At 39.3% G+C, this 23,392-nt stretch overlaps 1 protein-coding gene across 5 annotated transcripts in view; it reads left to right on the top strand.

Annotated features, from left to right (window-relative positions):
- The window catches only part of chd9 (chromodomain helicase DNA binding protein 9), a 69,776-nt gene that overhangs the window by 28,860 nt on the left and 17,524 nt on the right, over window positions 1-23,392 (top strand). For all 5 annotated transcript variants that reach the window (XM_051380601.1, XM_051380603.1, XM_051380602.1 and 2 more), the window contains 15 exons: window positions 7,466-7,571; window positions 9,818-9,964; window positions 10,808-10,876; window positions 11,082-11,137; window positions 11,852-11,969; window positions 12,324-12,410; window positions 12,683-12,820; window positions 13,636-13,757; window positions 15,295-15,538; window positions 17,624-17,800; window positions 18,085-18,228; window positions 19,229-19,484; window positions 19,987-20,197; window positions 22,218-22,413; window positions 22,695-22,877. In XM_051380601.1, the coding sequence (XP_051236561.1) occupies window positions 7,466-7,571; window positions 9,818-9,964; window positions 10,808-10,876; window positions 11,082-11,137; window positions 11,852-11,969; window positions 12,324-12,410; window positions 12,683-12,820; window positions 13,636-13,757; window positions 15,295-15,538; window positions 17,624-17,800; window positions 18,085-18,228; window positions 19,229-19,484; window positions 19,987-20,197; window positions 22,218-22,413; window positions 22,695-22,877 (2,254 nt within the window). The remainder of the gene's footprint in view (window positions 1-7,465; window positions 7,572-9,817; window positions 9,965-10,807; window positions 10,877-11,081; window positions 11,138-11,851; window positions 11,970-12,323; window positions 12,411-12,682; window positions 12,821-13,635; window positions 13,758-15,294; window positions 15,539-17,623; window positions 17,801-18,084; window positions 18,229-19,228; window positions 19,485-19,986; window positions 20,198-22,217; window positions 22,414-22,694; window positions 22,878-23,392) is intronic.

The following is a 23,392-nucleotide window of genomic DNA, read 5'->3' on the forward strand; positions in this document are numbered from 1 at the left end:
GGAGAGTCCCGTTCATATGCATGCACCACCCAGGATCTCCCCATAAAATATTAATGCATCTCGGCTGCAGAGGTACTAACCTTCCGCTAAAGTCATTACTTCAGCCTCCGCTCTGTTGAGGGTGTGTGTGATTCTGTGTGTTCAGTGTATGCTCGCTCTTCCATTGCTTCTGACCCTTCTTTAAGCAGGGAATGGAACCTGAGATAGGACTATTATCCTAATTGTGTGTGTACTGAAGGGTCTCTTTCTCTTAGACCAAGGCGTTGTTATTACTACCTGGGTTTCTATTAGAATCATCAGTTCCATTTAATTGCTAGTAAGTGCCTTCTGGATTACTTTGCTAGTTTACTGTGCCAGCCACTTGCCAAGCAAGTTAGGGGTCATATCATTATATGGAAAATCTGTCTGACTGATGAGAAACATAAATGAAAGCAGCTGATTAAAATATGGATGCACCAGCCGCCATGACAGGTGGACAAGCATTAGACACATGTCCAAGAAAAGATGTTAAGTATTCATCAATGATCTTTTTCTTGGCTATTAAAGTGCTTTGATATCTAGTAGGGGGCTCTGGGGGCCTTTGAGGAGAATACAACCACATCATTTCAGTCTCCTAAGTCCCCACTGATGTTTTAGTTAGAATAAATGTAGTACATTACACTTGAATTTCCCTCGGGATGAATAAAGTATCTATCTATCAATCTATTAAAGGCTACTGTGAAATTGTGGAAAATGCTTTAAATGTGAATTATGGTTGACAACATTCTTTATCATTAAGTTGACTTTAATCTGTGCTGAACCTTTTATCAAAGCTTAAGCATAGACTGTAAGATCCAATAACCTTCACACAAACCGAAACATCAACAAAGAAGCTCCTGCGCATTGCTGCCGGAAGGGGAAATGACCCTAGGGATTCGCTCACCAACAACATCTGTTTTAAAAAAAATGTGGGTGTCTCTCCTGCAGTTCACTCATTTACTGTGTTTTGATTTTGTAACATAATAAATCCCCTTATACATTACCAATTACAGTTTCTATTATATAGTCGATTATTGTATTGCAGTCTGCGGTCACAGCAGACATTTTGACTTGACAGTGTAAGAAAAGCACAGGTGTAACTAATAAAATGAATGGTGGCTTTGTTCTAGTCAAGCTTAAGAAATATGTCATGTCACACCTATTTTAAATGTAAAGGCCTCTTTTCATTGAAAGAGAGAATGAAATTCATCATATTAAGCATGTATCATAAAGTGGTATTACAAATGTCACCTCAGCTTTATGCCTTATATGGCAAAATATGAAGCATATACAGTGTGGAGAAGAGAAAAGAGTTTTCAGACATAGATATTGCATGAAATAAAGGCATTGGTAGTTTTAGGTTTGATCAGAAACCTGCTCTATAGATACTATGTATCTATTATAGATATTGTGTATCAACTTTACCAGCAAAATCTACCCTTGGATTAGGCAGGGGTTATTTAACAGGTCAGGCTTGACTGATCACAGCTCTCTGCAGGCAGGAATTTGCTTTTTCTAGGCTGCCTACCTGCTGAAAAAAACCTCATATAATCGTCAGATGAAAGCACCATGCCGCTCATACCCTTTTTTGTTTTCCCCTCCCCCTCCTCCTTTACATTTTTTTTCTCCTAATATGAATTTGGTTATTCTAGTACGCTCACAGCCGTGCATCCAGTGTTTCATGATAGCAGGCATGTTCTAAATATGCTGATACTACAAAGCAGCAGGGTAGCAGGAACATATCAAACAAAATGGTGCTTGTGAGATCAATTACATGATAGAAAATGGAGGTTTAAGTCTAGCGTATATGCAGCAGCATATAGCTGTTCATATTTCAGTGCTCTCCTGCTAGCCGTCTAATCTCTTTTCCCTCACATTTTCATTAGGAAGAGCTAAAGCTGTTTTTTAATTGAGTGTTTTTCCTAGTTAATCCCTTGCAGGGTGCGTATGTGTGCATGTTCATGTGTGTTGTGTGTGTGTGTGTGTGTGTGTGTTTGTGAGATATATAAACATGTTGTGGGTCTGTGTTGCATGTCTTTGTGTTGAAAGTCATGCAAAATTCGCGTGTGTGTGTTTGTGTTTGCGAGAGCATTGCCCGTTTTTAAAATGTTTGCTGAATAAAGCTGAAATCCCCTGTGTGGCCATGTGCACTGTGCTGATACACTATTTGTCTTCGAGAGGGGGCTTGATGGTGCTGCTTCCAGTTGTGTACTGTGTGGCACTGAGATTATAGCCTCCCATTCATAAGAAGGGGGATTTCCTGACAAGAACCAGCACTACTGTCTCAATAAGCCCCTCAGGATGACACACACACACACACACACACACACACACACACACACACACACACACACACACAGAGAGAGATAGAGAACAGTTTTGAAGATGACTCAGTCACACACAATCAGAATTTCTGAGGTAGATGCACTTAAAGGCGATGACGGTCTCTCTGAGATGCTGAAGCACCACATTGCAGTCTTGGCCTCCAAAGCACTATCATATCTTGATTCTATTAAAATCAAACCCTCACACACACACACTCCCAGTGGCAGCATGCCAAGTAGGGCAGGACAACACTGGGGGGACAAAGGATGGAGGTTATTTGGCACAATAGGAGGATGGGAGCCAAGCAAGCCTCGAAGAAGCAACTAGGCTATCGCTCTCAGGAAAAAGCTAGTGGTAGCCTATCATCAGGGATCACTCTGAAATGTCAGATCGGGGGCAGCTGTAGTCTAATTAGAGATGCAAGATTATGTCTGGAGGTTGGCCTCCTTTAATCCTGGTGAAGAAGCAAATAAATCACTTTCCTCCCTCCATCGGTGGCAAACATTCAAGGCAGCCAGCACCATCCAAATGTTTCTAAATGTACAGATCTGAAGCAAGGTGGTGTAGAAGAATATGCAGTTGTGAAATTAAAGAAGAAAGGCTTCTCATGGGCTCACGGGGGAAGTGAAATATGATCATTATTGTGGTATCTGTTACAATGGAAATTACATTAATGTTATAAGATATTAATTTTGTGTCTGCATCGTGACAGTTTTGCAAATATTAGTAATTAATTGAAAGAATGGCATGTAAAATATTTTAAATATGGAATATTTTGAAACTGCAAACAAGTTTTCAAAAAACAGTTGGTTTTATTTCTGGTATCAAAATAATGAAATATAAATTTAGCACACCTTCCATACCTAACTCCCATCTCCCTGTGTCATTTACTGTTTTAATTATAGAAAAGCAAGCATTTCTCTGCTTCCTAAAGAGTTCCAGAGTAAGTAATTATCACAAAACAACTATGACTGTCCTCAGCAATAAAGATGTCAGATAATCATTTAATATCTGGTGTTTTTTTTAGATATACAGTTTGTTATCCAAGTATGAGTCAACAAGAAGTCCTACTCAGCCTAAATTATATCTAACACATCAGTGGAACGGTTAGGATTTAAAAGTAGGACCCCTCTTCCTCTATTACAAGTGGAATAGTTCACTAATTTGATCACCAGCACACCACAGGATTATCAATCAGTTGCTTAACCTAAACTGTATATTTAACTTTTTATAAATGAAGATCCATATGCCATATTTTAACAGTGTCTCTGCATTGCCTGACTGATTACATTTCTATTCTTTTTGAATTTCCTTTGATTCAACAAAAAAATACATGACAGTTGTTACAAAGCTCCTTGCCAAATGCTTTGCCATTACTTATGTGCCTCAGTGTACCCATAATACCCACTTGCATAGAATATCCAGCCTCTTGAGCGTGTAACATTACACTTAGCACGCATATTTCATTGTTGACGTATATTTCAAGATGTGTGAGGCCCAAAATATTTGGTCAGTTTTCTTTATTGAGCTTGTTGTGGTGTTAGCGACCTTGTATGTATCCTTCTCTAATAATTCAAAGTGGGCATATATGGTTATTTTTCTAACGCTGTTTTGCGTTTCACTTTTTTTCACATCACAGAGACTTGACTGTGACCCTGAACTGTGTATCTGACTGCTTTCAGACCTCTTTTCCTCAGTAAGAGGTTGATTTTGAGAGTCTGTGTTTCCTCCTTGTCATTTGAGTTAATATCTTTCCGCTTATGGCGAGGTTATTCAGTCGAAGGGAGCGTGTGCTTTAGCGCTGGTGTTCGTAAACCCCTGGGTGGTCCTGTGTATCAGCCACAGCAGGGTGGAACAGGCTGTAACCATCTCTAAGATGTGGCTTGCACTTTGTGTGTTTCCACCTGTGTATGTAGAACATATACTTTTCATCTAACTATGCCATGTTGCTCTTGTAATCGCCATCTTTACATATAGTATATGGCAGTACCAAGGAGCCATCTCGCCATCAATGGTGTCTGTATGACTGGCTCACCCGATGATTTCACAGCATTTCAAGTATCTTGTTTCACAGTTCAGGTTTTCCCATATGGGGATCAGAGAGATACTTTAGCCCTGTTATATGCTGTTAGCTGCTGAGCTGCTGTCTGGTAATGTGACACTGTTATTCTGCAAGGCCCGTATCCCAGCCAGCTTTTATTTGGTAAAGGAAGAATATTGTGTTTTGTCCCATTCAGCTGCTTTATGTTTGTTTTTTGTTTTTTCTTCTGGATATCACAGCTGGTTAGTTTTTCTTTCATTGTGTCACTCTGACTTGGCACATTGCTCAGCCATTCATAGTGTCAGTGGACACGTACTAGTGTTGTTTTTCCACAGGAAGTGATGTCACCATGAACATTGCCGCCCACATTGCTAAATACACTCCCAAGGGCACGTTGCATGGCAACCGTAAAGTGTCATAGTCAAGAGGATTTGTGAAATGTAATATCATCTAGAGGGGGGCAGGGACACCAGAAAGAAGGGACATCTCTTTAGAACAGTGCTGCTGGAAGAGTCTGCTGTTTTCTACTTTCAGATATTACAATAGATAGCGTTTGTGTTTCTGAAATGTCATTGATACATATAAACACTTCCGTATCAGCTTGCAATGTTTTTTTGCATTTTTGTTGTGGAAGCTACATTGGTGTGAGTGATGTGTTAAAACCCCTGTTGACCAGGTGCTTATATGGCAACTCATCAAGTTAGTTTGACTTTCGGAAGTTAGTCTATGAGGGTTAGGGTTAGGGTTAAGCAATAACAATGTACAGGTCTATAAAGTCTGTGGGCCTGTGTTCAACCTGCAGTAAAGCTGGATTTATAAATATTATATCTCATTCAGATGTGTCTCTTTAACATACTCAGATGTCAATAGATTCTGACAGTTTATGATGGAAATAAATCAGGATATCACAGGTTGGAGCACTAATAGAAACAATATTAGGAAGCTTATTGACATGCCGCCCCAAGATCTAATACATGTAATTGATTTTTTTTTTTTTTTTAATGGGCAGCGTTTCTCTTAAATGGTTCCACTTGTTAAACAAGCTAATATACTGTTATTCCCTACAGGATTTACATGTTGATTTGCAGGCTGACCTGCTGTCTAGTGGTTCTACTGGGTGTCTAAAGAGCTGACTTGCCGTAAAACAGAATGACTTATTGGCCAACAGGAGAAGATACTGACTAGTGTGGGAATCTTTGTTCACACTTGATATGAGTCTCTAATTTAATCTCATATGAATAAGCCCCGCAGGGACATCTTTCTCACTAGAGACATACCTGCTCATGCAGCAGGGTGTGTGTGTGTGTGTGTGTGTGTGTGTGTGTGTGCGTGTGCGTGTGTGTGTGTGCATGTGTGTGTGCGTGTGTGTACATTGGAGAGTGAGAGAGAGAAGATGCCGTCTTGTTTCAGTATGATAGCAGTGTTTTTATTTTATTTTTCCCATTAACATCACACCAAGCCAGAGATTTGGCGCCTGTGGCTTCCAAGAGGTAATACATGGGGAGAGGCGCAAAATAGGAAGTGTCTGCATATGTGGTGAGAGAATATATGAGGAAAGGTCACAGAAATAATATGTGATTGCGTGTGAGGAGAGTTAGAGGATGAAGCGCGGGCGAAAAGTAAAAGCTTGCGTCTATTCATTGTGCAATCTGCTGCTATTTGGGCTCCTGGTGAGAATTTCAACACTCACAAACTAGCAATGGTAGCTTAAAGAGAAAAATATTTGCCAAATTATGATCAAATGTTGTTGCTCTGAACCTGCAGACTAGTTTGGAGCTTTAGCAAAGCACTGAATTCCTTTCTCCATAAACTCAGGCAGCTCCCTTTGTGAGTATGTTAATACGTGTAAGCATTTCCTACCATACTTCAGCTGGTCCCCAAGCTGCTGTTGTATGTATGTTGGGCTCGAACATTGCAGGCTGACAGCTGTGCAGGGAGAGATCCTTATATAATATAGGCTACTGCTGCAAATGCATGTATGGTTTATGGACTGCAGTGCAGCAGATGCAAATCTACGATCTCTTGTTTCACTCCATCTTGCATACTGGTGGAAACCTGCAGGGGGCTAGTAAATGGGTTTTGGATGTCTATTTTTTTTTTTTTTTTTAAGCCAGACATTTCCAACCTTGACGTTGTGTTTGTCTGCCATGGTCTCTCAATGTAAGCCTCTTTTTAACATCCGTATGAAAACACAGGCTCATCCTTTTCCTATAATCCATTTAAGATAGTCCCTCACAGTTCCTTATCCACCCACTAAAAAAGCAGTTAAAATGTATGAATTTAGATTTAGTGCACAATTAACTGAATATTTTTAACGCTTTATTTTGAAATAAATATCGATTCTCTTCTATGTAGGATTTTGCTGTGAAGAGCTGTGAAAGAGTTGAATTGGCATTAAAAGATTATGCTAACATTTAAAAGATTTGTGGTCTCTTGTCCTTTGAGTCAAGGTTCACAATCTTAATAAGTCTATCTTAAAGCAATACTCACATGTCTATATGTACATGAGAAGGTTTATTGGTAGCTGTATTGGTGCCTAGTAAGGACAGGGCTGGCAAAGAGATCTCTTTCTAAAGTGATTTCAGTGTAAGTGATGTAGGTTTGATTGTGTGTAAAATGCAGTGATTTTGTTAAAGAATTTAATCTGAAGATTAGCTGAAACTATGAGAAAGCTTCAGCAACAGTAGAATTGCTAAAACAAAAAATGAATTAGTCCATGCAGTAGTGAACATAATTCTGTATTAGTATTTTGTAGGCCTACATGCACAAGTTCACCTGATTGAAGATATTTGTATCATTTATTTTAGACCTTTTGAAATGAAAATGATACAATTTGTGACATTCATAAACAACCAGGGTTAAGTATACCTAGATTCCGATTTTACACATGAACTGATTTCATTTTTATACCTGTCAAATGCTTAAAGACTGTCTCTCTCTCTGGGTTGTATCTTTTAAAGCGCTTGTCAACAGAATACTTTATAAAAAATCCAATAAACATTATAATATTCTCTTGGAACAGGTTTTCATTACTTTGGCCTTCACCTCATTGTAATCATGGTGTGTTTTTCCCTCCCACAGGAAAATTGTCATCAAGATTGGGAAGAAGAAAAAACGAAAGCCAGAGTCTTCAGAAGAGTCTGATGATGACCCTCCCCCTCGACACACTTCTAAAGATGTCGACTCTGTAAGAGCCAGCACATACACACACTCACAAATAAACACAGACAGACATATAAACCTACAGTACAAGTCACTATTACTGCGACTGGGGCTGTAATGCTTGGGAGTGCCTGGAGTGTATTTCATCTTACTTTATCAATTAAGGAAACACTTTAAGGTGGGACTTTCTCTTCACTTGACAGTTTTTTAATCCCCCTCCTTTAATCAGATGTGGTGTTGATGTTTGTCATCTGTGGTGTCACACCTCTGCTAAGAGAAAGTGTTCCGTTGCCATTCCGTTACAAGGTATTGAGTAAAGTAGTGTCCATGGTCTCACTGTTCACACTGCTGCTGAGCCTAGGGGGAAGGCTTCCCAGCTTTAGTTTGAGCCTGGCAGGATTGACTCTGTGGTTCACGTGGAGGTCGTGCAGTGGGTGGCTATCTCAAGTACACACTCTTATCACACACAACAATAGCACCTTTGCGTGCACACGCTGAAATTTAACAGTTTCTCATTTAAAAGGGAATGTTGTTGCCAGAGCAGCCAGTGAAATTAATATCCTCCAGGTTTTTATTTTAGTTTGATAACATAACACTTAGCAAAATTAAATTATCACGTCTTTTTTTTAATCCAGAAAAATTATAGCCACTTTTTATTTTCCCCTCAATACAATGAAAATTAATGATTGCTCACCCGAAGTTGAGATTTTCTGACGTACAAGAAATAACAGGGGGGAGGGTGGGATCCAGTACATCCTGATGAAATTCTGTAAGATGTACACGACAGTGGATAAGGAGCTGAAAAAAATATACTTGGTAATATTTAACACGTTTATTGAGATATTGGGATAAAGTAAATATAATTTCTGTTAAATAAAATACTATGCAAAATCTTAACTATTCAACGGACTCTCACCTAAAATGCTCTATGATTTTTAAAGCTCAATTATGAGTAATTAAGCTATTAATTTATCATTGAATGTGGGAGTACTTTGTTGTAGATAGTCACATACAACCATTTGAAGGTCTCATGTCTTGACATTGTTGGGCTGTAAAGCTAGACTTGGATATACACCGACATAATTCCAACCTAAAAAATGATCCAAATCAACCAAAAAACCTCACATTCATATATATTGGAACATGGATAATTGCTGTCTGGTATTGATCGACAACCTACCAAGTGTCTCTGTCTCCCCCTTCGCCCCACCACCTCTCTCTCTCTCTCTCTCTCTCTCTCTCTCTCTCTCTCTCTCTCTCTCTCTCTCTCTCTCTCTCTCTCTCCTTTTTGCGTCCTATCCGGACTATTGCCTGTGATATAATTACGCTCGTTAAATGGCGCCCCTGGCCTTAATTAAAACAGTCTGTTGATGACTCATTTAGGATGTTCCTGTGGAAGAAGTCAAGGTAGCATGGCCGACAGCTAGAACAGGAGCGTGGCTACCTCAGGGGTTCAGCCCTATTGTCATGGCATGTGGCAGGTTTGACTTCCTAGCTTCTGGTCAGCTTGGGCTTGGGGATGTGAGGGTATATCTCCATGGGGATATTGTACTCCACACCTAATTAACTTTAGCTCAGTGGCATTTATTCCTAATTAACTACATATTATCATTAGGAGGGGCTCTTGTATTGATGCAGGATACAGCAGCCCACGCATATGATAATCATAAAAGGCTTGACAGGAAGGAATAGAAAGAAGCTGGATTTTTAAGCACTCGTTTTTTCTGGGGTTTTTTTCTGAATTTCTTCCTCAGTTTATTAAAATTTAGGTCATGTATGGGTTATGTTTTTTCACGCCCATCGGGAGGATGGAGAACCTATATTATCCTTTTTAATATGGGTTAGTGTGAATGTTCAATAGTTTTGTGATTCTTTTCATCCATCACCAAGAAATATATTATGAAAATAAAAGGCCTGTTGATATTGTAGAAAATACAGTACATTTGTAGACAGGATAGTACCCTAATGTAATTTCCTAAACTTATAAATAGCTAGAATGGTGTATAAAAATTATAGATATAAATGAGAATGAGAATTATAGTAAACGTATTAATGGTAATAACCACAATTTGTGGGGATTGCTTTTACTTTGATTTACATGAACTGAAAATGTGTTTAGCTAAGCAGGAAGCAACTTTAATTTGTTTACTCTGATTTTCATTGTGGTTTACTGCTGAGTTCTGATAACTTGAGTGATACACTGATGTAAAGTGTGGTATCAGTTGAATATTTTAAAAGATGTGCTTCTTTCACCTTGTCTTGCTTTTCTAGAAGAGGCGATCCAATCGCCAGGTGAAGAGAAAGAAATACGCTGAAGAGCTGGAGGCCAGGTTATCGGATGATGAAGTCAAGGTTATTGTCAAAGCCAAGAAAACCAACACAGTAGCACCCAAGCAGCCTGCTGTGCAACTTTTTGTAGTAAGTAGTGCTGCCTGCAACTCTTTCGAAGTTAAGAAGTTTAAATGGTTTCCTTCTTTTGAAAACCATGGCAGAGTAGAGCCACATTATTTTCATTATACGACATTACAGTTATTTAAAGTATGTGTTGGCTTACAAACAAAAGTCCATTCAAAGCGTTGTTTTTTGTGTAAATGATGCACGTAAATATTGTTGTGAAGAACTTATCTATATATTGAAAAACAAAAGAACATTTAGTAGAGGAACAACAACACTACATGTTCAGTGAAGTGCAGCACAGTCTGTTCTTTTCACCACCACATGGTGACGTACAAGCCAGGACCCCTGCAGTATGCCTGTACAAAGAGGGAAGATACATATTCAGTGCCCATTTTTTATCATTTAGATGCAACAACAGAGAAATTAAGAAGGGAGAAAAATGACGACAGCTCTGCTCCGAAACCTGTTTCTACAAATATATTGTTCAAAAGTTCCACCCTGGTTTCCAGTGTGTAAATCAGTCATATTTTTTTCAGTTGTTTTTCACAGGTGGAGGCAGTGCTGGAGTAAACTATATATCCTCAAGTCAGTTTTATTTATGTAATAAATACAAATGTTTGTCAGAGGGCTTTACAATCTGAACAGCATACAACAGCCTCTAACCATAGGTCCTTTATTCGGATCATGGAAAAGTCCACAAAATACCCTTTTTAACAAGGGAAAAAATAGAAACCTCTGAAAGACAACAGTTGTGTGCAGACTGTAAGTCTGTCCCAAGTGTCCCGAGGCTTATGGAAATTTTTGCTGTGGCAGACTTTGAAGTAACACTTGACATTAAATGTTTCATGTCCACTGCATCCGCAGGAGAATCCCAGTGAAGAGGATGCTGCTGTAGTTGACAAAATCATGTCCTCTCGTGTCGTCAAGAAGGAGGTAATGAATTGCTTCTTTTTCCTTGCTTTTTAGTGATGGTGAAAGATACAGCAGTAGCACAATAGTGAGATATGAATTATGTATCACCACAAATAATGTCGCACAACCTTATTTCTCTTCAAACGTGTATATTTTAGCTTGTAGTCAAGTGAAAGAAGAAATCAATTTGAAGTTTGTCTATAATTATACATTGTTTTGTCCACAGGTCTCTCCAGGAGTGGTGATCGAAGGAGAGGAGTTTTTTGTGAAATACAAAAATTAGTAAGTTCATTGTTTATTTGTAGAATCTTTATGGTTAGTTTAAGTTACTGGTATTGTATTAGTGCTTGTATTATGCCTGTAATCATCCCAGTCTGTTTACAGATACCATTCCAGACATTACTGTTACTCCTAAATTATAACAAAAAAAATAATTTATTAGATAAAAATAGAAGACAAATGTACTGGAGGCTTTTCGGAAAAGATTCTGAAAAAGAACTATGTGATTACACAAGCCTACAAATATCTCCGGTAGCCTTGAGACAGCTTTCAGTATTGCCATGTATGTTACCATCCAATTTCGCAACAATGATTTAATTATTCTTCTATGAACTCTGTGCATTATTAAAAATTCTAGTGAACCATAGGACTTCTACCAGAGAAACAATTTCTTTTCACTTGACAGATGATCCGTCATCAGCAGATCGCATTCATTATGTTTTCCAACCTAACAACGAACAGGATGGAAAAATGGATGTTGCACTTGAAATGTTATGAACCAAGTATGACTGAGGAGATCATTGACTTTGTTAACAGCTTGTCAGTAAAAGACTCTGTGACCACACCTGCGCGCTGTGATCACACCTGGTGGCTTCAGTGGTTTCCCCAGATGCTGTATATAGAAGGTGTTTTCAGGGTTTCTCACCTTAGTCTGAATGTGTGTTTGTGTTTGTTTATTTGTGTGTGTGTGTGTGTGTGTGTGTGTGCGGGTGTCAGTTCCTACCTACACTGTGAGTGGGCCACAGAGCAGCAGCTGGAGAAGGACAAGAGGATTCAGCAGAAGATCAAACGTTTCAAGATGAAACAAGCACAGAGGGCGCTCTTCTTTGCAGATGTAAGGCTGTATGCTTGTGTTTTTTGTGTCCGTGGACACTGTATACTGTCTTTACACACTTATTTAGGCATTTGGTATGAGCAGGTTTGCGTTTTCACAATTGATGTTTCTTTGAACATTTGTGTGTTAAGTATACATGCATATAGATATTGTGTGTTGATGTTTAATTTACTTTTTGTGCTTTGTTTGTGTGGGCAGGCACATCTGTGTGCATATATTTGAATCTCTTTATTCATTTAGTCGATACAATAGTGATGCTTATCTCAGATTCCAGATGGTGAGTGGGCACTTAGGTTTATTCTCTCCTCTTCTCTCTCTTTCTTTCCCTCTTGTCGTTGTTCCTGTCTCTCTCAGATGGAAGAGGAGCCCTTTAACCCTGACTATGTAGAGGTAGACAGAGTACTGGAGGTGTCATATTGTGAGGACAAAGACACCGGAGAGGTAAAGTGAATCCTCTTTCATTTGTTAATCATATCTGTGAGTTGTGTGTGTGTTTATCTGTATCTACGTGCCTGAACATGTTTTACTCTTTTTCAGTTTTTTGTGGTTTTTGTTCCTTTCAGTATATTCTCCACTGTAGTGATGTCTTTGTATCTCCGGAGTGCCCAAGGCCATCCTAATAGGCTCACTCGCAGCCTTTGTTAATATTATGAAAGCAGAGTTTGGCCTTGCTCTCCTCTTTTGCAGTGGTAATTATTCTCTGCCTGCTACAGGAGGTGGTGTACTACCTGGTGAAGTGGTGCTCTTTGCCTTATGAAGACAGCACCTGGGAGCTAAAGGACGACGTAGATCAGAGCAAGATTGAAGAGTTTGAGCAGCTGCAGGCAGTCAAGCCAGACTCGCGCAGGGTGGTAAGTCATGCACACCTACATTACTGACTTATCAGTGTATTTCCATTTTCCTCTATCATTCTCATACTGTTAATATATATTTGTTTTCACTTGTTGCTGGTACTTTGAAGTGCTAACAAGGGAGTTCACCCTTTTTAAAAATGATTTGTTTGTTTTGTATATTGATGCAGATGTGTTGTGGTGGGATTGTTGGTGAGATTGTTGTGACATGAAATGAATAGGCATCTTCATCAATACAATAAATCTGTGTCAATATGTTTCGACAAAATAAAACTGAAATCCCACAGTCCCAAAGATCACAAAAAATCCAACTCAAAATTACACCATGGGTTTTCTTTTGTGTTCTTTTCGAAAAGTAAAAGAAATCCAGATTTTCTGTTTATAGACAATTCAGTTTGCAAATAGAGAAAAAAAGCTAAATTAATTGATTTGAAGAACAACCTTACTTTTTGTTATCCACAAGATATTGAGTATGTTGATTAGAACAAAAAACTATACTAGCTCTTGAAACTGAGTGAATGATTGTGGCGCGAACCTGGAAGTAAGTGGTTGGGTGTGTCCGAGGGTGTATGCTGGTGATAAAATCGTGCCTACTAGTAACTACTGTTTGACGGGATGGGTTCCAGAGTGTGAGACACATTTTCAGAATACACCACCACACCGCTGTTTTCTGTGCCTTACTTTTAAAACCATTATCACCTGCTGCCTTGCTTGTGTACCATTGCCATCATTATGTATAAAATGTTTTCATCTAAAATATGAATTTAATTTAAAAAATGTTTCTTTTTATTCTCCATATAAAATTTGTCTCTTAGGATCGACCCCCGGCCAATCTGTGGAAGAAGAGGGATCAGTCGAGGGAATACAGGAATGGCAACAGCCTCAGGGACTACCAGCTAGAGGGGGTCAACTGGCTCCTCTTCAACTGGTACAACAGGTCAGTTTTAAATACATACATGCACACACCTACAGGCCGCTCACATACCACTGGTGTTAATTGATCATTGTGGGTTATGTGAGCAATATCTGCAACCCTGATCTTGACCAGGGTTTTTTGTGGGTGTAATGAAGTTTAAAAATGTTTTGCTTTTGCAAGTAACTTTAATAGATTCAACAAATTGTAACACATTACGCAATATACAGTATAGAGCATCATAAATATGGACTACATGGACAAAGTTGATACCAGTATCCTGTAAATGTAACCTTCCATTATTGAACAATGATTTAGCATATATGGAACCTACTAAATTGCTATCCAATTCAGACAGAATCACTGCAATATAACAATATAATACAATAAGGGTAAATAATATAATAGATATTTGAATCAATGTCATAGATTATCATGCCTTTCAAGCAAATGTCTTGGGACAAGGGATGCTGCCACTATATATACAACCTTTCCTCAATAGCTTCAGCACACATCTGAAATGGAGAGACAGATAGATTAAGCATATATCTTACACATCAAGCAATATTGTATCTCTTTTACATACTGTATTTGCTTGTAACGCTTTAGTAATCCCATGCCAATAGAATACTACAGTATATTTATTGATTCAGTGATTTTTACGTAGGCATTTTGAATTTCAAGAGGAGTCCTCCGGGTGCATTGGTACTGCAGATAATGAATAATGAATCACTTTTCCTGTCGGGAGTGTGGACCACACTAGGATTTGGCTGTATGCACGTTGTTTGGTTGGGCCTGCAAGGAGAGTCAAATTTCCTGTCAAGGTGCAACAATTGCTTCTCTTCGCCCACGATCACAAAAGAAGCACTGCACACTACATCCGGAGTACATAGTGTCAGTGTGCTTGCATTAACCCTGGGAATTGGCTTTATGTGTGAGCATGCAGGATTTTGTGTGTGCCTACGCAGAGAGATTCATCAAAAACTAGAGAGCTGCTTAAGAGGCCAGTGGGAATATCTGCACGTTGCAATTAGCATCAAGACATAATACCCCCACCCACTGGACAGCTGAATAAATGGTTTGCCGGAGTACACCACGCAGCAGAGGCAGTTGCATTTGCCATTATGTTGTATCTCATCTCTTTGGTCTGTTATTACTGCTGATGATGTCGTTTTCTCCTCCATTGTTCACAGTTTATTCTTTTAGTATCATGGGATTTTCCTTGTTTCGCATCCTCACCTTCATTTTTTAACCCACCACACATTCTTTGTGTACTTTGAACCAGTGCAAGAATTGTTACACACAACATAAATGCTCATGGTGGATATACACCACTTTGTCAGGTGATATGGAGACACAATACCTCATGCAGTAACATTGTCGGACCACATCTCAACACATACTGTATGCTGTACACGACAGGGATATAATCTTTACATTTTCACATTGGTCGTCTTTTGTTACACTCTTGCCTTCACTTTCTTCTGCTGTTTTTTCACTTTCTACCTCAATTATTCCACCATTTTTTTCTCTTTTAACCCTTGTTATCTTCAACTGTCAGACGAAACTGCATCCTGGCAGACGAGATGGGCCTGGGAAAGACCATACAGTCCATCACATTCCTAGAAGAGATCTATCGTGTGGGCATTAAAGGGCCATTCCTCATCATTGCCCCTCTCTCCACCATTGCCAACTGGGAGCGTGAGTTTCGTACTTGGACCCATCTCAATGTCATCGTCTACCATGGAAGCATGGTCAGCAGGCAGATGCTCCAACAATATGAGATGTATTTCAGGGATGCACAGGTATTCTTTCTAGCTTTTCTTTTTGTAATCAGAGAACAGAGCACCGCTTATTGCATGAGTATTAATTAAAGATGATGATGATACATTCGTAGCATAAATTCTTGACCTGAGGTTACACAACCTCCAACATATTACAAAGGATAATATATATCAGTGTGAATATATCAGTATATATATCGGACACCAAAAGGAATATTTGAATCCTTTGTTTAATTAATTAAAACACTGGTGTGTAGGATTTAGTGGCATCTAGCAGATAGCTAGTTGCAGATTGCAACCATTTGAATATAGCTCAGCCTTCCAACCACGTAGGAGAAACTCCAGTTTCCTCTGTAGACAAACAGCTCATTCTAAGGTAACAAAAACACAATGAGTCTTATTTTTAAATGATTATATGCTAATGAAAACATGCCTATGAATATTATACTCCATTTCTGCCAACAGGTTCTCCTAAATGTTACATAAAGGACTTTTAAGAGCTTATTATATACATTTCAAGAAAGTATGCAAAGGTACATACAATCGAAAGTCTAAAACCCAGCTAGTGGCCCCTAGAGAATGCACTATTCATTATACATTTTATATTTCTTGTCAGATGCCAACATCTCCTATAGGTTTACTTACTCAGTTATAGCAGTGCAGCTGTTGCAGTTGTATGTGTTGAGAAATAACTGCTTTCCTTCCTCTGCGTTGTCTGTGTGTCACCATTGTAGTTGTTTTGACCTGAGAAAATCCATTTCCTTGTGGAAATCAGAGATTGAGAGGCCTTTTAGTTCATCCTCATATACCTAATCTTCCCCTTTTAAAGACAGGCAAGCAAAAGCAACATAGCTGTGCTTACCTTCAGACTGGAAAGCAGTGATTCACTTCGATTAAAATAATCACAGTGCTTTCTTAGAAAACAGCAGCAAGATGAAGTCCTGTGAGTAATCTAATGATATGTTTGAAAACAGGAGGCCTGCATACAATAGGAGTCGGATATTGAAAAGCCAGGCAGAATGTGATTACTGTGTGTAACACAAAACTTGAATACACTGGAAGTAATGCAACAAACTCACTTACCACAATGTTTCAGAAGCAAAAATCACCTGTAAAAAGAAAAAAGGATAGAGAGTATCTCAGGCTAGCTCCCACAGAAAAGGTCTCTGTTAATGCTATGTGTGTAAGACATTTGTGACTTTGCAGTCATTCAGTCATTTCAAGTTATTGTTAATCATCAGAATCTCTTCAACATATATACACTTAAATAGTGCTGGAGATTTAGGTCCTGTTACATAGAAAAATCATATTTTGATATCGAGAATTGTTTTGATGTCTTTGATCGGCTACCATGTTGGGCATAAGAGCATTTTTATGAATAAGTGATCCATAGTACTAACATAGCATATAACGAGATTCAAAGAAGGGCCCGTGCCCAACAGTAAGTGGGCTGCTAGGTAGTTAGTGAGCCTTGGGCAGAGGCTTTCTGTGGTTGGCAGGCCATGTGATGTGTCACAACAGGCAGTTAGAAGCTCTTAGTATTCAGACGAACCGTAGGAGGAATTAAAGCGAGCGAGAACAGAGCGGAGCCGCCACCAGGCTGTCTCCCAGGCTGCCTGTGATGTCATAGCAGCCCCCAAGGGGAGCTCTCTGTCAGCGCTGCTCAGGCATATCAGAGAGAGAGGCTCCTCTACAGCAGTCAGTTGGCTGGGCTGGCTGTGGGAGGGGGTTACTGGATAACTGAGTATCCCTCGAGGACTGTTGTCAAGGCAATAGATACAAATGGAGAGGCGGGCTGAAGCAAAGCCTCCCCAGACAGACAGACAAACAAACAAACAAATAAACAAACAGCATAAAGACTCACCAGCGGGTGTGCACTCATGTCCTGGTTATACTATAGACAGCTTCCCAACCGAGAGGTGTGTTTTATGAACCTTCAAGTTCATAAAACTAGATCTAAGCAAACAACTAAGCAAATTAAATGTGTTTTCACACCTACACTGACTGTTTCTTTTGCATAAAAACACAAATGTCATGAAATTGTATTTGTTTTATAAATGCTTTAGAAACCAATATGATAACATTTGTCCCACTTTTTGTCTTAAGGGCCGTGCGATTCGAGGTGCCTACAGGTTCCAGGCTGTTATCACCACGTTTGAGATGATCCTGGGAGGCTGTCCCGAACTCAACGCCATAGAGTGGCGCTGTGTTATCATCGATGAGGCCCACCGCCTCAAGAACAAGAACTGCAAGCTGCTAGAAGGCTTCAAGCTCATGAACCTGGTACATATCGAACCAAGTTAGAGAGATGCAAAAATAAAAACTAATTTCAAATGTGTACATTGCTAAAGCTGCACTTCTGGTTTAAAAAATAATTTAATCTATTTTGACTAAAATGCAAAGCACACAACATTGTGTGTAGTTCCTGTCATTCTCTATAGCATTTCGTCTCTATGTCGGTGTGCCATGAAATAAAATCTTACACAGCACAAAGCATTAATTTTAAACCATTTGATGCAGGAGTGCTTTTGACAAATGAGACTCTTTTCATTTTGGTTCTCTTTTAGGAGCACAAGGTCCTGCTGACGGGTACTCCTCTCCAGAACACAGTGGAGGAGCTCTTCAGCCTTCTCCACTTCCTAGAGCCGGCACGCTTCCCCTCAGAAAACACTTTTATGCAGGAGTTTGGAGACCTCAAGACTGAGGAGCAGGTGAGCCTGCAGATACATATAGAGAATAAATGCTGACTTTTTTATGTTTTGTAAGTGAGCTGAATTGAAAATACGTAACACATGTCGGAGTGAACATACCTTATAAAGTCAGAAGTCCACATGTCAGACAGCGTGGTTTGAGTTTATTGTTAAAAGGAAACCTCATGTTTAGTGTTGAATTAAATGAAAGGGCAGTCAAATCATTGTTTCTGACAGCTCCATAACATCGTTGTTATATCGCTCACATATAAGATCCAATTGGTACAGATGGAACCCTTGAAGTGGGGCTTTTTCTAACTAGGCCACAGTGACATTTTGTACAACACACACACACACACCCAGCATATGGTGGTTAATGATAACAGATAATGGGGTATTATGCTACTCATTGTTGGACTATGCACTGACGAAATGGCTCACAAGAACAAGGCTTTTTACCTTTTGCTTCTAAATATTGCTGTTTGGCATTTCATTTTAAAACATAACCACTTCAAACATGCTCAATGAAAGAACATTGAAACATGTTTGAAGTGGGGTACTCATGCTTAAGGTTAAAATATTTGGAACCGCTAGAACTCAACATGTGGTACTAAATCTAGAAGCTCCTTGTGTCAGTGGGAATGTGAAATTCTTTTCATAGTAAAAGTTGCTGGTGCTGTTAAGAGGTACTTTTCCAACACATAACAACTGACGTTAGATGAGGGCCTGAACACTGGTTGGGGAAAGCTGGTCCACTCCAGGAGATTAAGTAGTGACTGAACTGTGATGCTGTTGACACAAAAGCATTATTTGAGAAGTGTGGTTTTACATCAGTAATACAATAAAACAATTTTCACCTTGGGAATGGAAAACTCACTGGCGCACTCACTGTTGTATGACACTGCTCTTTCCGTTTTAGTCAGAACCAGCACAAACACAGCATGGGTACTTTTGCAGTATACAATATCCTACAGCTGTTACTGTGATGTGATGACTCTGTTTTCATGTTTGGGCATCACAGGTACAGAAGCTTCAGGGTATACTGAAACCCATGATGCTGCGTCGGTTGAAGGAGGACGTGGAGAAAAAGTTGGCTCCAAAAGAGGAAACCATCATCGAGGTTGAGCTCACCAACATTCAAAAGAAATACTACCGTGCCATCCTAGAGAAGAACTTCTCTTTCCTGGCTAAAGGAGCTGGCCAGGCAAATATGCCCAACCTGGTCAACACCATGATGGAGCTGAGAAAGTGCTGCAACCACCCCTACCTCATCAAAGGTAGGATAGTATATGTTTAAGCTTAAATATAGGTTAATTTACTTAAATATAGTTCAAATCTATTGTTGTGATCTTGGCTGGCAAAGCATCAGAAGGTCTGCAATTCCACAATTTCCTGTTTAGTCTTCAGGAGGTGTTGTGTGCTCATTTTCAAAGACTTAGGCACTCACTATAATTTGATACCTCAAGTGATTGTTACATGAGGCTCTGCATACTGGTAATGTTGGCTTAAGAAAGCAAATTTAGTAGATAATGCATATGCACTTAATCTGTCTAGTGTTTTGTTTTTGTTCCATTTTCAGTTATACCCCAGCGTCACAGTAGTTGCAAATCTTCAGGGTCCAATTTTTTGGGGGAAATTTTCTTATGCACTTGTATTGTCAAAAAAGGAGAAAGCCCTGATCTTCATGAATGGACATTAAGTAAAATAAAATCTTGTGGAATTAAACATGAGCAAAAAAGACACTGTGTTGCTGATGCGTCCATGTCTTTGATATGTCAGGGGCAGAAGAGAAGATCCTAGAGGACTTCAGGGAGGTGTATAGCCCCACTGCCATCGACTTTCACCTACAGGCTATGGTGCAGTCTGCCGGGAAGCTGGTCCTTATTGACAAGCTGCTGCCTAAGATGAAGGCCGGAGGGCACAAAGTGCTCATCTTCTCCCAAATGGTGCGCTGCCTGGACATCTTGGAAGACTACCTCATTCAGAGAAGGTAAGGGTGGTAGATTATATGTCACATTTATAGCCCAGACTTAAGAACTCCTAGTCTGAAAAGGAGTTTTTATGATCGTACTCTCTTGAAGACGTCATGTATCTCAAAAAATGTCAAGCATTGCAGTAAAGAAAAGCCTTTTGTATGAAGGTATTCAGTCAGCATCAGCATACATCACATTAAACATCATACATATTAAATCCAGGGTAATATGTAGTTACACTGTTCACTAAATGGGTGGAGTTTCTGCTATATCCATAGTTCTTGTAGAAAGGAAAAACTGATTTGTGTAAGACTTGTTATAAAGGTTTTTTCTTTTTTCATTGTTAACTTAGGGCCGCTGCTCAAAAATGTAAAGTCACTCCTATTGTCTGGCTTTATTAGATTTTATGTGGTTGAAGGAAGTAACAAATCTTGTGCACATGGCATGCAGGCTTTAGTTGTACAGTATACTGGGAACACTCAGTAGCTGCTTCACATGTTGTAGAGAAAGAAAAAACATTATGGTTCGGGAGAGTATGTCTCTGTTTCTGTAGTGGTGTATCCAATACATGGCAGCCAGTTGTCAGTGAGGGTAGTTGGCAGCAGCATTACCAGGCACCAACAGCATTAGGTATGGAGACACATTAATACTCGCAGACATACCTGCATATCTTTGGACTGTTTGAGGAAATTTTCTTCAGCAGTTATACCTTTGAGTACATTGGAAGTAGTATAATCTTTTCTCTTCTTTCGCTACCATTGTATGGCCAAACAGATCTCACAAAATCACACCATTTTGCCAAAATGAAAATCCTTTCAGATCTTTTTACAGAAGATAAACATGCTATTTTAATCTTTCCGTCAGCCTTCTAAGTCTATAAAATCTCAACTAAGCCATGTGGTTTCTGTTTTAAAGTTTGGGGGTAATAAATAGAGCATTTCACTCTCCAAAAACAAAGTCACAGGATTTTAAGTATTTATTTATTTGTTCATTTTTTTCCTGTTGTTGATTTTTAGACCCATAATGAGTGAATGAAAAGAGCACAGGAGCAGCTGATAAAGATGATTGTATTATGTCAATAAATTTACTATAGACAATCTAAGGCTCTGCCAAAGTACAATATTGCATTGAGAATCAAAATGTAAGCTCTCATCTTGCTTCCCTCCGTGCGTGTCTTGTTCAGTTTGTCAGCAGTGTCTTGAGTCCCATAAAAAGCTGGAATTGAGTAAGTGGTTAGGAACATTTACCAGGATGCTCATGGGGAAATCTTTTCAAATAGCCATTAGGTTTATAATTTAATGGCATTTAAGAATTTAATAATTACAGATAAGAGTTTGGGTTTCTGGTTCTCATCTTTGCCTTTTATTTTTTATTCTCAAGTCTCCAAGCTCTCAATCCTTTTTAGGTGTTTTTCTCCCTACATCCTTTTGTTGCTCTTTCATCTCTCTCTCTCTCTCTCTCTCTCTCTCTCTTCTGGCTTCCCCCAGAAGCTGCAGCAAACCCTGAACTATTGTAAACATGTGAGATGCTGCGCAGCACGGACCTCAGACAGGGTTCAGCAGCAGGTTATAGGAAGCCTTCAGGGCTCCACCACATTAGACAAGCGGGAGTTTCTGTGCTCTTCTACTGACTGGAAGTGGATTACCCTGGGGAGGGCAGGGGGTCGGATTGTGGGAGGGGATGAGAATGGACACTAGGATTAAAGAGCATAGCCACTCCTTGTAGAAACATTTTTTTCTCTGAGGATACTGTTCCCTGGTTGGAAGGGAAGAAAAATAAAAGTAGGGTTTTGGGTGAGTTTAAATCACCAGTTTATGAGTATTGTAGGTGAGTTATGACTAATGGTTAAAATAACTTATTAAAAGCTTAATTCACTAAATCTCCTCAGAAAACACAAACCTGACCAAAAGTTTGATGTTTAGTGTTTAAATTAAACTTCTACCTAAAGCTCAGGGTAAACATCTTACAGAATAAGTCCATGTATTCAATGAGTTATTGTGATATACATGCATCATGCTTAATTTTTTTGTGTTGCAGGTACTTGTATGAGAGGATAGATGGACGTGTCCGTGGGAACCTGCGGCAGGCAGCTATCGACCGATTCAGTAAGCCCGAGTCAGAACGCTTCGTTTTCCTTCTGTGTACGAGAGCTGGTGGCCTGGGAATCAACCTCACAGCAGCAGACACCTGCATCATCTTTGACTCTGACTGGAACCCACAGAACGACCTGCAGGTACAAACACACACAGACTCACTTAGAAGCAGATGCAACATAATGCTGTAGATTTGTACTATTAATGTTTAGGCATTAAATAGTTTTGACACTCTGATGGCTATCTCTTGTGTGACAGCTGCTCATGTTGACACCTGCTTTAAGTGCTTTATACTGTTTCCAATCAAGAACATGTGCAAATTTCACTCAATGATTACGGCTACCGTCAAAAAAAGATATGAACACAAAGACTCCTATTTCTTCTAGTGCACTTAGTCCCTTTTTTTCTCTGTCCTTCACAGGCCCAGGCTCGCTGCCATCGGATCGGTCAGAACAAGGCAGTGAAGGTGTATCGTCTGATCACCAGGAACTCGTATGAGCGAGAAATGTTTGATCGCGCCAGCCTCAAGCTGGGCCTGGACAAAGCAGTGTTGCAGAGCATGAGTGGTCGAGATAACAGCCTGGGAGGAGGCGCCGGGGGAGGGGTGAGTTTGAGAATTGTCCAAATGGTCTGGAATAGAAATTTGGAATTAAATAATGTTGTCATGTAAATTATGATCAGTTAATTTTCAGTAAGGGGTGTTTGATTTCAGACAGTGCTTGTGATGAATACCATCCATTTCACAAGCTAACCTTGGCTCGACATAAAATCATTCAGTTCAACTATCTCATCATCAGATCAGGATACAAATGAGCAGGAAACAACAAAAACCTGGTGTGGCACAAGTATTATTAGTGTTTACACATTTCACATTAAACTGATTTATCTTTGTTTAGTTTATTTAATTATACACGCACCACCACATTGAGTAGACTAAAATCTTATAATCCAGCTAGATGTGAAAGTTGACTCTAGTTTAAGGAACGTACTCAATTAACAGTCATGACACAATTACTGTGAGAATCAGAAAAGCAAATGAACCTGTTTCTTACACTTTAGAACTAAAATTTCCTTCCCTGTCATCATGTGAGTGAAGTTTTAAAAATAAAATACAAAAGA

This window comes from Dicentrarchus labrax, unplaced genomic scaffold (genome assembly GCF_905237075.1).
Source record: "Dicentrarchus labrax unplaced genomic scaffold, dlabrax2021, whole genome shotgun sequence".
NCBI lineage: Eukaryota > Metazoa > Chordata > Actinopteri > Moronidae > Dicentrarchus > Dicentrarchus labrax.